This window comes from Aythya ferina, assembly GCF_964211825.1.
Source record: "Aythya ferina genome assembly, chromosome: 2".
In the NCBI taxonomy this organism is placed as follows: Eukaryota; Metazoa; Chordata; class Aves; order Anseriformes; family Anatidae; genus Aythya; species Aythya ferina.
Genome location: NC_140297.1, coordinates 126,451,411 through 126,468,107, shown reverse-complemented (window position 1 = coordinate 126,468,107; position 16,697 = coordinate 126,451,411). Strand labels below are relative to the sequence as shown.

At 38.3% G+C, this 16,697-nt stretch overlaps 1 protein-coding gene and 1 long non-coding RNA gene across 8 annotated transcripts in view; one reads left to right on the top strand and one right to left on the bottom strand.

The window, feature by feature from the left end:
- NCOA2 (nuclear receptor coactivator 2) overlaps positions 1 to 16,697 on the top strand; it is a 197,351-nt gene that overhangs the window by 127,900 nt on the left and 52,754 nt on the right. For 6 of the 7 annotated variants that reach the window (XM_084507643.1, XM_084507646.1, XM_084507645.1 and 3 more), the window contains 2 exons: positions 11,300 to 11,418; positions 16,304 to 16,481. In XM_084507643.1, coding sequence (XP_084363769.1) covers positions 11,300 to 11,418; positions 16,304 to 16,481 — 297 coding nt within the window. The remainder of the gene's footprint in view (positions 1 to 11,299; positions 11,419 to 16,303; positions 16,482 to 16,697) is intronic. The other variant, XM_084507649.1, reaches the window with a different exon arrangement.
- LOC311430782 lies at positions 6,077 to 14,646 on the bottom strand. The gene is made up of 2 exons (XR_014689029.1): positions 14,458 to 14,646; positions 6,077 to 7,111 (listed from the first exon to the last, which is right to left on the bottom strand). It is a non-coding gene; the product is annotated as an uncharacterized lncRNA (long non-coding RNA).

Below are 16,697 nucleotides of genomic sequence, written 5' to 3'. Positions count from 1 at the left end.
TTAATATACTGGATTATAGTGCCAGTTAAGACTGGGTGCAGATCCTTACTTCATGACTGTGAAATAGAGAGCAAGAAATGATAACGTCTAATTAATTATGTTGTAAGAATGGTTCCGTCTATTGGAGGGAGCCCATTTGTAACTATCAGTTCTATTAGCAGGCATTTTAAAATCTGACAGAACAAATTAATGTAAATTGAACATTCATTGAGATTAAAAGTGACTTTGTCTGGATGTAAATCTTAGCAACAAGATAAGCCAAACTTTTCTAGGATGATGGAAAAAAAATCATTTTAGAGAATATCTTACATGATACTGTGTTCAGACACTCCCAGGAGAGCAGGGCTCATCACGTGTAATGGTTTCTTGGGAAGACAAATACGATCACTCTGAACGTCCCCCTGCTTCCTCTTTCTTTACCCTAGCTTTTATTGCTGAGCAAGCATGATGCTACATGGTGTGGGACATCCCTTTGGCCACTGGCATCACCTGTCCTAGTTCTGTCCCCTCCCAGCCCCTGGTGCACCCCTAGCCTCCTCACTAGCAGGGCAGCACAAGAAGTGGAAAAGTCCTTGGCTCTGTGTCTGCACTGCTCTGCAGCAACAAAAACATCAGTGTGTTATCACCTCTAGTCTCATAAAAAATCCAAACCACAGCATCATACGATCCTCTCTGAAGAAAATTAACGCTATCCTGGCCATAACCATACCACTGACATACCTGAAGCGGTGTAGTCTATGTTGGAATATATGAAATGAATCTTACACACAGTTTCATAACAGATTTGGATTTTAAATTTTGTTTAAGTAACTATCATGCAGAAGAAAATAGGCTCTTTTAGGAAGCTTTTGTTTTTCTTTATACTTTCCTTGCATTTATAGGAACACTGCTGTCTAAATTCACTTAAACATTTGGCTTGGGCCTGTGATGATGGGTAAGACAAGCAAGAGAAGGGGCCCAAGTGTCTATTTCTGAACACTGAGCTATTATAGGAAGAAAACTTTACTTGTCCTTAATGATTTAGAGCTTTTTCATAAAAGATTTATCTCCTATAATCTGTACTATTAGAAGCAGTAGGAGCCTTGTTCTCCATGTTAGCATGGGCACATTAAATTAAACTTGTTTCTGTTCTTCCTTAGCTGTCTTCAATTATCTGTGCTCCATTTTGGCCTACACTTCATTACGGAAACTTTTTCCTTCACAAAGATCACAGGGAGCCCTAGATCCTTCACATTTTTTTTCGGTGCGCCATATTGGGTCTCTTGAAAACTTTTGCAGTCATCTATGGCAATTTATAAAAGCAAAAAGCTCTTTGCATGTCACTGTGAATGATCTGGTATGTCACAAAGATTTATCATCAGCATCCTAAAATAAAGAAGATATTTTGTAATCATGGTGATGTGGCATTCAAAGAAAGGGAGTCATCTGTTTCCTTTTAACAGTTGGTTGAGTACATAAGAATAAGGCTTCGAGAAATGGAGCCTGGCTAGATTAGTATTCCTTAGCAGTATGCTATTTTGGCCTAAGTTTTGGAAACCTATAGGTTTAATTAGCTTGGCAATTATATCTGCATGTTCTAGTCTAAAGAGTGTTAACCCATGAATATCTGTTTTCAAAATCCTGCCTGTGGTTTTTATGTTTTGAATAACTAAGTGGAGGGCTGTTAACTTTTGTGAAAGCAATACATTGTTTCTGAGACAGCAATGGAGCCCTGTTTTGAACTAAATTTGCAGATCCTGCCATATTTCTTATCTTTCAAAACATCAGTGCAGCCAAAATGTTAAAGAACATTGGGCTCCCACCATTTAGATATTTCATATTAATACTGCTTTTAGAGATGAATTATCAAAACAAGATGAAGTTATTCATTAAGTAAATAACTAGCCTTACAAAAATTTTAATGCCAAAAAGTACAGTAACATTTTCTGTCCTAATTCAGTATATACCAAAGAAAATAAGTACTCTGTTAAACTGGTGATGCCAAATATTTGTATCCAATATTTCAGCGCAAAGGTCATTTGGCTAGGCCTTTTCTTTTGAAATTAATCCATATTAATGTAACAGATTATAAAGCAACATTGATGGATGTATAGCATTTGTTAGTATGTACAGGAGAGTAGTTTAGATGAGTGTTTTGAAGTAGCTAAATACCAAGAAACAAAAGTGTTTCCTGAACATATGTGCTTGTCTATGTACACAACTACAGCTACTTGAATGTGCTTATATGATTCTGGAATTTATCAGTGAGTGATTAAAGTGAGGGTACTTTTGTGTAAGGCATTGATGGCCACTGTATTTTAACTAAAACGAGTACTCTTTAGTTGTTTAAGTGCTGTATTGTAGGCATTTCTAAAATATTGAAAAGTTGCATCACAAATAATCAGGGATCCAAGCCTACACCAGTTACGTCATGTTTCCTAGGGGAAGAAAAAAAAAAAAAAAAAAAAAAAACAACAAAAAAACAGCATTTTAAACCAGTAAAAATTATAATCTTCAGCACTATCTTGGATTTTGGCCTTTTGATAGGCAAGTCTCCTGGGCAGGCAACACCTTTGATGATTAATTTATTTATGCTCTTTCTCTGGATACACAGTACATGCTGGAAGGTTAGTGTTAGTGGTCTTTTTGGAGAAAAGAGAAAGAATGTTGATTAAAAACATAGGAATACAGACACACACACATTTGATTTGTCAGTTTGCGAGTGAAGCACACCCTTTTGATGTTATTTAAAAGCATATATTGAAAATATACAAATATTTTAATAAGCTAAGAACTGTCTGAAAATTCTGCAGAGTAAATCTGCATCCTGTTGCATTCCCCCGTTACCCCCCCCCCCCCCCCTTTTTTTTTTTTTTGAAAACTTAGTGGAAAAGGTCAATGTTACAGCAGATTCAGACAAAGGTTGTGATGGAAGCTTAATTCCACATTCAAGAGATCTTTATGAAAAACAAAACAGCTTTGCACTCATCGTGTGGTAGTTTGAAACATCATCACAGTTTAAAATGAGGTGTTGGGTGAGAAGTAGTTTCTGAATCCAGGGCTACTTTAAGGCTTTGTTTTAGATTTCACTGAAAGAGCAGGATGACTCTTGTCTTCCTGCATCTTTACTGATAAATAAGCTTACTAGAAATAATTTCAGCAGGGAAATTGTTTTACTTGCTGTGTTGTTTTGTATTTTTATTGTGTGTTGGGGATGGAGCAAATCATTAGGGATTTGGGGTCCTGCCTGTGACTATTTATTCTTCAACTCTGCTTTTAGCAGCAGCAAGTGGGTTGTAATTCTGGGTATAGTTCAGTTCCCAATCCTAGAAGCACTTAACTGAAACTAGTGACCTCCTGGTCATCCCAGATTTTTAATAATCCTTGCTGCTGCATTAAACAGTGGATAAATATGGGAATAGTAGGTGCATATTTCTACAAATAATGCTATTTCTCTAAAAAAAGTCAAAGTGTTTGCTGTTAAATCAAATAGTTAGTGATCTTCAGAGAAGGTATTTAAATATATTTATAGAGGGTGAGACTCAGGCTCAGTGCTCTGAATAGAGCAAGCACTGTGCTGGGAGTGTGGCACTGTGGCATCCCAACCACAGCAGCCGGCTGCAGGGCTGGGGGACTCTGCCACTGCTGCCCCAGCAAAGGACACCTGCCTGCATGGGTGGACAGGGGACCAAGTTACTCTTCCAAGGTAATGCTTGGAATTGCAGAAAAGCTTTTTTGCTTTTTTTTTTTTTTTTTTTTTTTTTTTTTTTTTTTTTTTTTTTGTTCAAATTGCAAGTAGTAGTCCATTAAGTTTTGTAATAATGAGAGAATAAAAGGGATCCTAAGTGTGATGGCAGAAAATAAATGAGACATTGAGAATAATGATAAGAAGAAAAAAGCAATTGTAAAATGCATGTTAAAGTATTCAGCAAAAATACATACAGAGATACTTGTTTTTTTTCTGTCCAGTAGTTAAATACTGTTCTTGGTGAGTTGAATTTCATGATTTTTGTCCTTGATGTCCTGAATACCTCCAAATTTAACTGAGCTGAGGGGGATTATTTCACAGACATCCCTTCCAATGGAAGTTGTACAGGGTGAAAAAAATGATGATTTGAACAAAAAAGAATGATAGAGAATGGTCAAAATTATTAGCAGAATGGAAATTACTGACTTTGTGTTATTAGTTCAGTTTGTTTCTGTTCCTAAATCCATCGTGCTTTTTCAGTCATTAATTTACTTTTGGTGTTGTGGCACTGGCTGCTGTTTCTAAATTTTCTAAGATCAGACTTCACTCAAAGCTTAAAAAGCTCCAGGAAATGTTGTCATGTATTTGGTGTTTTTGAGGTAACACAAAGCTTTCCTCACAGCCAGTGATGCTTCTTTGCCACAGGAACACAGGGCAGGTGTCTGCAGCAAATCCTGCAAAGAGCAAGGCATGGAGCTGTAAGTGCTATTACTCCTGAGCGAGTAATTGAGCTTACAGCTTCCCAGCCTCTTCCATCTTAATCCACAGAGTCATTTGCCATGTAAGCCTGCTTCCACCAGCGGTAGGAACCGTGAGGCTCAACCCCATGGGCTGGACCTGTCCACACGAAGGGGAGCTGAGCCCCGCTGTAACAAGAGGGCTGTGTGTCGGGGATCTGGGCAAAGCTCTGCTCTTAGATGGCTCGCACTGAATAAACGTGCTGAGAAAAAGTGCAGCTGTGCTTTTTTAATATGCACTGCAGGAGATTTCAGCAGCCTGATGATATATCGTGCATTAATGTTGAAAAGATAAACACATTTGGAGAGCACAGGAAGGCCTTGTGTTTTTATGTTAGCAGAATGCTTCCTAATGAATAAGAACGTGCTGCTGGCTTCACAGAGCCATATGGCAGCTTTTCTAATTTTAGTTCGGTGCAGATGCATAATTCTCCCTTGTTTTACCTCCTAAAACCTTCCTGAGATGTTGCATAGTTTTTCCTGTAAGACTTGAACTATAGTTTCTGTGTGAAAAATGTATTTGGGAGTCTAATGGCGGCTTTGCTCTGGACAGATGTGTGCTGTGTGATGAAAGAGCAACCTCACTGCATAATCACTTCCCTAAAATAGTAGCTAACTTTATTCATAGGCATAGGATAAGCTGGTCTTAAAATTGATTACTGAAATAGTTGCTTTTTCTTAGACAGTGGTCTTTTGAAAAATGGCTTGGTTTCAGGAAGAAAAAACAACTTGTGTTGAGGCAATGGGAACCAGCTAAGAAATGTGCACGCAGATATTGAGTGCCTTGTGAGCCATGGGCTGCAGCAGCATGAATTGCACAGCTATGAGGCAGAGCTGCTTTCCCTGTGGTTAACCAAGCATCAGAATAACTTACATGTCCTCCACTGCTTTGCTTCATCACGTGTCATGATCCAAAACCACTCACGTTACCAAATACAAGCTTGCTTTTCTTCATTTGTTTTTTTGTTTTTGTTCTTTGTGTGTGTGTGTTTTTGTGTGTTTTTTTTTTTTTTTCACGTTTGTGCAGCCGTATTCCTGTGGAAAACCTACAGTCCACAACCACCATCCATACTATTACTTAGCAAATCAGGTTAGATGTTAGGAAGAACTTCTTTACCGAAAGGGTTGTTAGACGTTGGAACAGGCTGCCCAGGGAAGTGGTGGAGTCACCGTCCCTGGAAGTCTTTAAAAGACGTTTAGATGTAGAGCTTAGGGATATGGTTTAGTGGGGACTGTTAGCGTTAGGTCAGAGGTTGGACTCGATGATCTTGGGGTCTCTTCCAACCTAGAAATTCTGTGAAATTCTGTGAAATCATCATAGACATTATCAAATCTAATATTTAAAAAGTTAATGTCAACTGAAACTTAGCAGCTTGCCCAAGCATTATTCTTTCTGGTTTATGGTAGCATTACTTTTTAATACTGTATCTGACATTGTCTTTGGCCACTTGTATACTTTTACTCTTTCCATGATTGTTTGTTTGCATTTTGTTTTTGCCAGCAGCTCAGGAGAGGTCAGGAGGATCACACAGCCTAAGCCTGTTCACAAACATGAATGAGGCCAGGCAAAAGTAGTTAGCTAATGCATAGAAAAAATGGAGAAGATGAGTTGTTTTCAAGAGAGTCGCACTGTAAATTTAATTGCATGTTTAAGCATATACAGTCACTTTCAAGTGATGCTGCTGTTACCGTTGTAAATTATAAGGGTCTTTTTTCATTCATGTGATTTTCTAATGTGCAGAACTGAACTTTATAGTACCCCTTATAATAAATCTCTTTGCTTATATTTTTTACCTATTACTATAAAGGGAGAGTATATAATTTTAGATGAGTATGACATTTCAATAGTAATTCCAGAAAATTATGAAGAACATGAATTATATGAGGCATCTGAGAAAACCTGTTTTAAACAGTATTGGATAATAAATTTGCTTCTGCCCGCTCCATTTTTTTTCTCTTCACCTCTTTCCTCGGCAGTTTGTAGAACATGGGTCCTGCCCACTGCAATGCTTCACTGACATTTCTCTTTTGCTCCTCTTGCTCTGTGAAGAACCTGAGGTGTTTCTCCTCTGACAAATGTGTGTAGATGCAAATTCTCTCTTTCAGAGTATGCTTCATCTTTTCACAGTACCTAAAGGGGCTACAGTTTTGTTCTTACTTTGAAAATGCGTTTTGGTTTTGCAGTGTCAAGGGGGAAATATTTCTGTAGCTGGTTTCATTAAGGAAGTTGGAGTAGGGCATGGATAAAGACAAAGAGAGCTTTTTGGGTAGTTCTGCCATGCCTGATTACCCACCTGTAGAAAGGGAGTGTTTGAAACACAACCAGGAGAAGGTGATGCCCATCAGTAGCACTTCAGAGTCTGCTGTCAGAAATGCAGACAGAGCTGAGAGAACCTGAGCTGGGAGGCAAGCAAACAATAGTAAATGAGGAAGGCTTCTTAAGTTTACATGTAGCAGGAGATTTCACACTATTGCTTTTGGCTTCTCTTTTACTAGTTTAGGAATTTCTGTTAAACTAATGTGATTTCACAAAGGTTTGCTTTCAGAATCTGGATGGAGCTTCAAATAAGGCTTCAGGCATTCCCGCTGATAAATTTGCCAGAAAATGTTTGTAAAGGTTTTGGATTTTTTTTTCCATCTTCCTTCTCTGTAATAATACAGAAAAAAAAATACTAGGAAAATATCCAACTGAAAATATTAATATGCGTTTCAGTATATTACTACTTACACAATTGTAAACGTATTCACAGTTTAAAGTCTAAATTACACACATCACTAAAATGCTACATAATTGAATGTATATACTCTTTGTAGTATCTCTCTCAAGGGTACTTCCATTTTATTTAAATTTCTTTTGCTCTCTAGGCTAAATTCTTAACTGAGCGGAGCTAATAATTATTTCATGTGCGTGAAGTTTATTCCGCTGTAATTTAGATAAAACACACTTGATCCCTGGTAGTGGTTTTCATAAGGATGGATCCTGTTTCTAATTTACACTTCCTCTCCGCTGAAACCCTTGGGGTGGGTGCTGCAGCTCAGCCTCCAGCAGAGAAGTCCCTTTGCAGAGGAGCCCCTTGCTGCCCCTCTCTCTTCCTCTACCAACATTAAGGCTATATTTCTTTCCATACTGAATCTCCACTCTGTTAGTGCTGCCTCGCTCCTGGGATGCCTGGTAATATTTTCCCGGTGTTTTACAACAGGGGCAGAGCTGGTGCAGCAGGCAGCATGGCCAGATGGTGCCAGACCAGGGAACCAGCTCCCACTCTCTACGTTATGTGGCTGCAGTGGAAAAATAGAGGCCAGGGCTAGTCGCAGGGTAATGCCACCAATCCCCGTGGAGCAGGAAAAAGTGTTTCCAAGAGGCTTTGCAAGGTTGGGCCTATACAGCTATTTTCCTAACTCCTAGTATTCAAAAATAATTCATCTAGTGCAGAAATAATAAACTTTCTGCACTTTCAATTTGTTTGCAAGGCCCCCAGTGAACCTAGAAAAGATAGAAGTAAAAATAGGAAAAGCAAACATTACATTTTTACACTGCTACTTAACTCCAGAAGCTAGAACTGTTGAGAAAAGCAAAAAATACAAACTTGGGACTAAATACATGAGTGTATTCAGCACTAGAAATTCGTGCATCATTTATTTTTTTCCAAAGTTCCTGCAATAAATTTTTGTTCTGAATTAGCCCCACGTGCTGTATTGCTGAAGAAAATATTTGCATTTGAAGTTCTTCCTTGTGCTTGCCACCAGGGCCACACTGCTGACAGTCCTTGCACACACTGTTCCTGTATGTGCTGATGAAGTCTTCAAGAGGGGCTTTGTACTTCAGTCAAAATTGGCTAATTTATTGCACCGCTGAACATTATCAGGAGCTGCAGATTATAACATCAACATAAGTTACCTCTGAACCTGCTTTTATGAGGCTGTCTGTGGCCATGGTTTCCTATACAACTGCTGCTTAAATAAATGTACAGGAACCAGTGGCCTGAACATGAAGCCTATTCTAAGCTCTCTGGCCTCTTAACTTCTTACGCAATTAAGTTACAGATCCAATTATAAAGTCCATCATTTGGGGGCACTTGTGATTTATGATGCTTTTTGTAATGCCTAAACAAATGTTGTAATGTAGTATGTGTTGTCACTGTAACTGGTAGATAATACCTAAATAGCATTTTCATATTTTTACATTTGTTATAGCATTTCCTATAGCAAGTGGTGTGTTTGTTGATCATTTAGGGTTGGGACTTCTGTGGAAAAGGCTGGCTAAGGTAAAGGTAAATGGGGAAGTCAAATGGTTTTGAGGCACAGCTGATGATACAACAGAAGTGGTCAGGGATCAAAGGGTCAAAACAAAGAAATGGGGAACCAGAGGGCAGCTGCCAGCTGCTTTCAGAGACTGGGTATGAGGCTTGGTGGATCCTTGGTCTGACCTGGTCTTGGAAGTTTCTATGTTAATTATAGTCATTAAAACCTGTTTCATTTTTCTATGAGTAAAGCCTTGCCTCTCTGTGCATAAAAGAGAGCAGCTGACATATTTTTTTATTTTTTTTTTTTAGAGAGAGAGTGTTTTTTGATACATAGATGTGTTGTTGGTGATTTGTCTGAACTCTGTGGCTGTAGCAGTTGAAAAAAAAAATCTTCAGCAAATCTTCTGTATTATGTGAGAAATAATCAGAAAAAGTCGCCCTTGTCAATCCATAAAACCAGGACGTCATGTGGTGAACATACTTGCACGCCATCGCTGTAGCACATCTGCTGTCCCTGCAGCTCTGGTGCACGGAGCATAATCCCACGTTCCCTGATAGTCAAGATGCTATCACTGGCTACAGCAGTGAGGGGATGAAAGCAGGAAGATGGTATCCGTACCCATTATAGTAGTTTGCAGTGTGAAACCAGGGATCACTTTATGATACCAGGAACAGATGGGAAACGAGTATCGTTGCTGACTTTATTAAAAGCTCAACCCTATTTTTAGAATTCATTTGCAATTTTTAGACTATGTTTTCAGTACTGTATCATCATGTGGTACCATCTCTGCTACACTGTAATATGTGAAGGACTGTTTTTTACTTTTTTTTTTTTTTCTCACTTACACCTAATCACTGCCATTTGCCAAAAGAAAAAAAGAAGGTGGGGGTGGAATAGAGTGGGGAGGGGAGGCCTACTGCAGTTCTCAGAAATACAGATTCTGGTGAGTTTAAGTGGCAGAGGAAAGTGGGTTATCAATATTTCTAGTGCATTTATTTCTATCAGATTATTTTAATCTAAATGATTTGAGCTATCCAATACTCTTAACAATCCCTTTCCAGAACAGTTTTGTTTCATTGTTATTCACAATTGTGTCATATCATGTATGAACATGCTATAAGAAGGCACCTGAGATTTTCCTGACTCTTTTCTCATGAAAGCAAGAAATGCCAGAAATCCAGGATGAGACAGTCCAAGTGACCAAAGGCTCATTGCCAGCGGGTGGCCACAGATAGGAAAACACGCAGGGGTTCTCAGAAGCAGTTCCTTTGCTTTATGTCTAAGCACTGTATAATATCATTGACCTTATAACCTCTACCAAGGAAAGAGTTCAGAGGAAATTTGACTGCAGAATTGCAGATCTGCAGACAGTGGAAGATCCTATACATTTGGGTACATTTTAATTTGTACAACTGATACTTTAATTTTCACTAATGGTGAATTTGCAAGAGCACATTGGTCTACCTGCACGTGGTACTTTAATTCCTACAATGAGTCATCTTCTGATTTATCATTGTAGAAGGAACAAATTCTTGTTATAATAATTGAAATGAGATTTCATGTTTATTAAAATAATCTATTGTGTAATATTCAAAGTTTAAAAAAAAGATTGCAGTATAGACCTAACGTTTGCATACTTGCTCAAAAAATAATGTTGTTCCGTGTATAGAACTTGTAACAAAAAATTGTTTGTTTCATTAAGTTAAAATGTGGAATATTTTATATAGTGTTATTATTATTTTTATTATTTCTTCCTTAAACATGAATTCACTCAATAGAAAAAAAATAATATAGTCCATTACCTGACAGGAATTGTAAACCCTCTTGATTTGAAAGTTTCCGTATGTATGAATGCCCCTTACCTTTGGATTTGTGTATACTATGATACTCTATGTTATAATACATTGCAATGTGTGTCTTCGTACTCCAGAAACCTTAAATCATTCTTGCCTGTAATTTTCAAACACAGCACTTGAAACTGTATGTACTTTTAATTTACTCATATTGAAGTGGCAGAGGAGGGGGTTATCAGTATTTCTACTGTATTTATTTCTATCAAATTAGTTTAATCTGTATGATCTTATTTACTGATAAATAACACAGTACAAAAATCATGTGATAATAAAAATGTGCTCCCAGAGGCCTTGGAGCAGAAACGAGCCCACTGTTTCTCAGTACTGTTCCAAGCAGATTGCAGACTTGTGTTTTTTCTTCTAAATACAGTGATCGTGGAAAAGTTGTGTAGCTATGAGCTTTGCATGCTCTGGTAACTCAGTCTCTTTAAACGCCTTCATCCTGGCCATTACACACCGCACCTTCGTAAGGAGTCTCTTGTCTTTGCCCAGAGATGCATTTTGTAGTTTAGTAAAGCGTCTAGCAGAGAAAAAGCAGAAATGATTTCATTTGTGTCTTCAAACTTCACAGCTGAGAAGCAAATACACTAGTTATGTTTCTATTGAGTCATTAAGGGAGATTTTTTCGATCTCATTTCCAGTATTGTTGCACTGTAACTGTTTCATAGCTAGTCTCAATACTCCGTGATCTCTTACTGTGTCACTTAATGAGCACTGCTCTGTCATTTAATACATAGTTTTCTTTACTGCAGAAAAAGCAGCAGCAGCTAATGAAGATGAAGTGCAAAAGGCAGATGTATCATCTACGGGTCAGAGTGTCATCGACAAGGACGCACTTGGACCAATGATGCTTGAGGTGAAGAGCACAAAATTCCTTTATTTAAGCCAGTTCTCTGCCCCCATGGATGAAATGAAGTGAAAAAGTGCAGTTGGAGGTTTCTGTAAAAGAATGGTCAAGCAATACAAGCCACCCTGGCAATTTAGGATTAAGGCATTTATGAATGAGCAGCATATTTCTGTTGGGTTTGGTGTTGAAACTCTTTATCTTTGAGGGGGGATGAAGGGGGAAACAGAGAGGCAGAGAAAGAGAATTCAGCTGCTTTATTACACAGTCTGCTGTGTCTGTATGTGCATGTTGTATTTGTGATGACAGATTTGGAAGAGCTGCTGTATCTTACAATTAACTGACAGATGCAGTAGTGCACACATGAATAATACTTCCTTTAAAATTGTATGTCATTGCTATACAGTTTTAATGATTTATTATTTCAGCATTTCCAGCTTTACTCTTTTCCCTCTAGAATATGTAAGAAATCTAGCAGGGCTTTTCGAGATACATATTTCAGTTTGTTCAGTTAAGGTTTCTGCCTGATTCTAGCTGTTATTTTGATATCCAAAAAGGCTGCATGGTTAAAACCTGACTTCTAAATGCAGTAGTAGTAATGTTGTGTAGGTATTTTATCTGGGATCCTGATATCGTATGCTACTGTCCTTTGGTGCTACTGCTCTAGCTGCATAAGTTCACTTGCAAATTGTTTATTCCTGTTCTGGCAGTGGGCTTTACCTGTAAGGAAGAATAAATGTTGCTTCAGACAAAATAAAACACAATCCCTAAATCTAGCTAAAGGAACTAACTTTGGCTGAAGCATAACTATTCTGTCATTTCTGAATGCTGCAGTAACAAGATGCATGTTGTATCAGTTTTAAGTATCAACGAAAACACAGTTTTCAGTACCATATATGAAATAAAGGTTCCAAAGGCATATTACTAAACATAAGGAAGATTAGACAGGTTGGAGTGAAAACATTCTGCTTTGAAAAGCTGGGGTAACAAATTAATTGATTTAATTTAATTTTTATTATACATGCTCACTGAATTGAATGTTGTTGTTTTTGCTATCAAAGTTAAATATCCACCCCTTTCACAGCTATGTTAAAACTTATCTTTAAGTTCCTATTAATTTAATTGTAAGGACCTATTTTAGTCACAGGGAAAATAAGGATAAGATTTTTTATTCCTAGCTTGTCTTAGATGATTAGCCACCACAGCAAACACGACATGTAAAATCATCTGTCTGTTCCGTTATTCCATTTAGTTTATTTTTCCTTCACGGTATGCAAAAACTGAATAGCATTGCATATTAACAATGAAAGATTGTGGAACTAAATTAATAAACTGTGGTCTTCTTGCAACAAGAAACTTAAAAGGACTGAAAGTTGTTACAAATGTACTGTGAAAAGACTACAGATACTTTCTTTGTGTCTTTATCTCTTTAAGGAAATGCAATTAAGTTATTTCATCTTTACAAAACCCCTTTATACAACCTCTTAAAAAATCTACTCTTTTTACATTGCCATAAAAATGGCAATGCTGATGAACACTTTCTGACTTGATTTGGTTTAGAAACGTAATTGTCTGTTTTTATTAAAGAATAAAACTGAAGAATCCTCAAACTAGCAAGTGTTTCCAGCTGAAGAAAGTGAGTAAAATTCATCATGCAGCTGCCTCTGAGGAATATTTTAACATATTTCTTGGTTAAAGCAGAAAAGTAGATATAGAGGGAGAGTAAAAAATAGTTGAGAGAGCTGGCAAGAGCTCAGAGTGAACACAGATTTGTTTTCTATTCCAATATATCATCACAAATAATATCTGTTCTTGTTTTCTCTTTCAGCTTGTTGCCCATTATTTGTTCCCCCATTGTACCAATAGCACTGAAGAAAAGTGTGCAGGCCCTCATTATTGTTCTAGTTGTTTATTGTGGTGGAATACGTCTGGGAACAGAATTAAGAAATCATTGCAAAAGTGGAAGCTTCTAAGAGATTTAAGTGGCTTGGTGCATTAACTTGCTCAAAAGCCTTCTGCTTACCTAAAATACTATTTTATTATGGCTTTTGCCTCAGAATAGAAAGAAATGGGAAACCGGCCTATAAGGCATGTTCTGCCTGTATTACTCTAAGCTCAGATGACCATTTCTGTGGTCAACCCAAGAAGCAGCTGTGAGGAAGCAGCCCAGAGCTATTCCTTGCCAAATTAAGTTGCTGTAGTAGGAAACAGTAGGGAAAACTGAAGATTATTGTGGGATGCCAGTAACGCTAATAATCTCTTGCCTGCCCTCTCTGCCTTTGAAAGTCTTCTTAGGACTGCGATAAACATCTGCTATGGCTTTGGTTTTGCAATCCCTTTGAATTGATGTAAGCGTGGACTGTGGCCAAACAGAACGGTTCAGCCAAACCCACACCCTTCTGCCAGCTTTAAAAGCCCTGTGGTTCCACAGCAGGCCAGTTTGGGTGACTGATGTGGCTAGCATCTCATTTTTTTTCTTACATTAGTTTTTGGTTAGCTCATCTCCCTGGTCTAGCTCTGTCTGTCCTCAGAAATGCTGCTGAGAGGAGGGAGTTGTTGTGGTGTGGAGGGGACTAAACCAAAGAGGCTGTGCTTATGTTGGCTTCGAGCAGTGGTGAAATGTAGTTTTAAGACAGCAATCCCTAGCAGAGATGCTGATAGAAATTAACTTCAGAGCCTCAATTAATTGAATTTTGTAAATCTTTATCAGTTAAACTAAATACTAGTCACCAGGAAAATGGCATGGATGTCCTGAAAGCACGTGAGTAGAAGAGAGCTTGCTACAGTAATGGAATTAGCGGGAGGAACCAAGAATGATCAGAAACAAAAAGAAGGTAGTGATATAAAAAGAAAGAAAAGAAAGAAGGAAGAAAGAAAGAGAAGGAAAAGAAAATCAGAGATTAGAATTTGTGACAGTTAACAGGAGAAAAAAAACCTAGATTATCTTTAAAGGCAGTCAGGAAAAGTAAAGTATGTTCTTGTGCATTTATTTTTGCTTTTATTATTTTGTAATTTAAAAGCAGCGCACACAGAGCATTTGGCAAGCATTACCTCAGGCACTCTGATGTGCGTCCACCACTGCTCCCTGGAACAGATCTGGTACCTGATTTAGCCTGGGGATGACTCCTGGGGATTGTGGGGTCCCACCTCCCACGCAGAGCAGGTCCCAAGCAGGTGGTCTGGGGTAGAGGCCAGCCCTGTTTTGAATGTCTCCAGGGAAGGAGATTTCACAGCTTCTTTGGACAGCCCCTTCCCACATGTGACCACCTTCATGGTGATTTTTTTTTTTTTTTTAAATATAGATCTCCATGAAGTTTCCTGAGTTGCAGCCTGTGTCTGTTGTGTCTTGTCTTTTCCCTGTGAACCTCTCTTTATGCCCCTGGTAGGTGGCTGAGGAGAGAAATACCATTTCTGCTTGGCCTCCTCTTTTGCACCGTCTGGGTCTGCTAAGTGCTCAGTCGTGTGCAGCATTTTTAATATGTATATGTAGCCTGAGTCCTTGACAACTGCCTGTTAACACCAACACGTAAGTTGCGTTGAATGCAAGTTTGGTCATATCAAAAAATGCCACGTGCCTGTATACACTTGTTGTGGCAGCTTCTCCTTGTTAAGCTGTTTTACAGGGAGCCAAGTTCAGGCTTAGTATGGATCCATTCGCTTTTAAATCTGTTAAATCACGGGTTACCAGGTTTTCTGATTTGCCTCTGTCCCTGGAGGCACAATATAGTAGTTTCTGGTTTTAGACTGAAATGCAAACTAACAATTGTTTCAGTGATTTCCCACCACCCTTTGGAGAGAGGTGAATAAATCAGGCAAAGCTGCAGAAGTCTGCAGGGGTTAATTCTTAATTGAATGCTTAGATCAAAAGCTTTGGTGCTTTAAGTTTAAATCCTCCTTATCTGCTCATATGACATATAGTCAGAGGGATGTACTCTGAAATATTTCTAGCTTGCACAATCATGCTTGCATCTTAAGAAAAAAGAAAGTTTACATGAGAAGTTTTACTGATACTCAGATTTTTACTTTATGCTGATCACGTAGAAGCAATGTAATATTTGGCTTAGGTTTGAGATGGCATACAGCAGGTATCTGAAAGAATCCTTTAGCCGTGTTGTCTCCGTCACAAAATAATAGGGGAAACCATCAGCATAATTTAAGAAACGCCTAATTTAAATACTTCCTTGCAGAAGTTTTAAGTCCTTTAGAATATCGTGGAGCTGAGATGAAAAGGTGAAATTAAACTGGTGTCAAACAAGGAAATGAAAACAGCCCTGTGAGCAGGGACTAAAGCTGCAGGATCCTCTGCACACCTCACTGCTGCCCTGATCGCTGCCTGCCCTCAGCCTTAGGGCAGGTTGGGCTTCCTTTCCCTTCTCTCCTTTATAACCCTGAGGTTCTTGCATTCCTGGCTCCATGGGACCAAGATGCATTGCTGGGGATGCAGAGAGAGCCTTTCTTGTAGCAAATCTTATAATGTTTTCCTGGGCTCCAGGATCAGTCTCCCTGTGGTGAAAGGAGGAGTGAACAGGCTCTGTGTTTAGCAGAACTGCCTTCTAGTCCAGGTTTCCTGCTTCATAGGCAGGCAGATAGGTAGCAGCCTCTTCCCTTTTCAAAATTTATTGTTGTTATTGTTGTTGGTGTTGGATTTTTATGTTTGTTTCCATCTATGGATTTCATCATTTTGGAAGGTGTGCATCCATCTTTCTGTGCTTTTAAACTGGTTTGATATAAGTAAGATAATATGTTCAATATGAATTGTGGACTTTGCTATGACAAGAATATAAGAACTGGAATGGACACCGAAAGCTTCATAAAGAACTTCTGAAGTGTGAATTTATTTATCGGATATCTTTTTGTTTCTCCCCCCACCCCCTCGCCTTTTTGTTTTTCCCCTCAGGCCCTGGATGGGTTCTTTTTCGTAGTGAACCCAGAAGGCAATGTTATGTTTGTTTCTGAGAATGTGACGCAGTACCTAAGGTACAACCAAGAAGAGCTGATGAACACAAGCATATATAGCATCCTGCATGTAGGGGACCACAATGAATTTGTCAAAATCCTGCTGCCAAAATCTTTAGGTATATATGTTTTTCTCTTACACGTTTATTTATTTAACTTTGGTTTCATAAATCAGCATTTCCATAACTTTAGTTAAAGCCCTTCCACTGCTTATGGTTTCATCATATTCTATTTATTTTTAATGCATTATATCAGCTGTATGAACGATTTATATTTTTCTGAAAAGCATTCTCCACTTTTCAGTCTTGCCTTATTTGTTAACTGATATTTTAAAT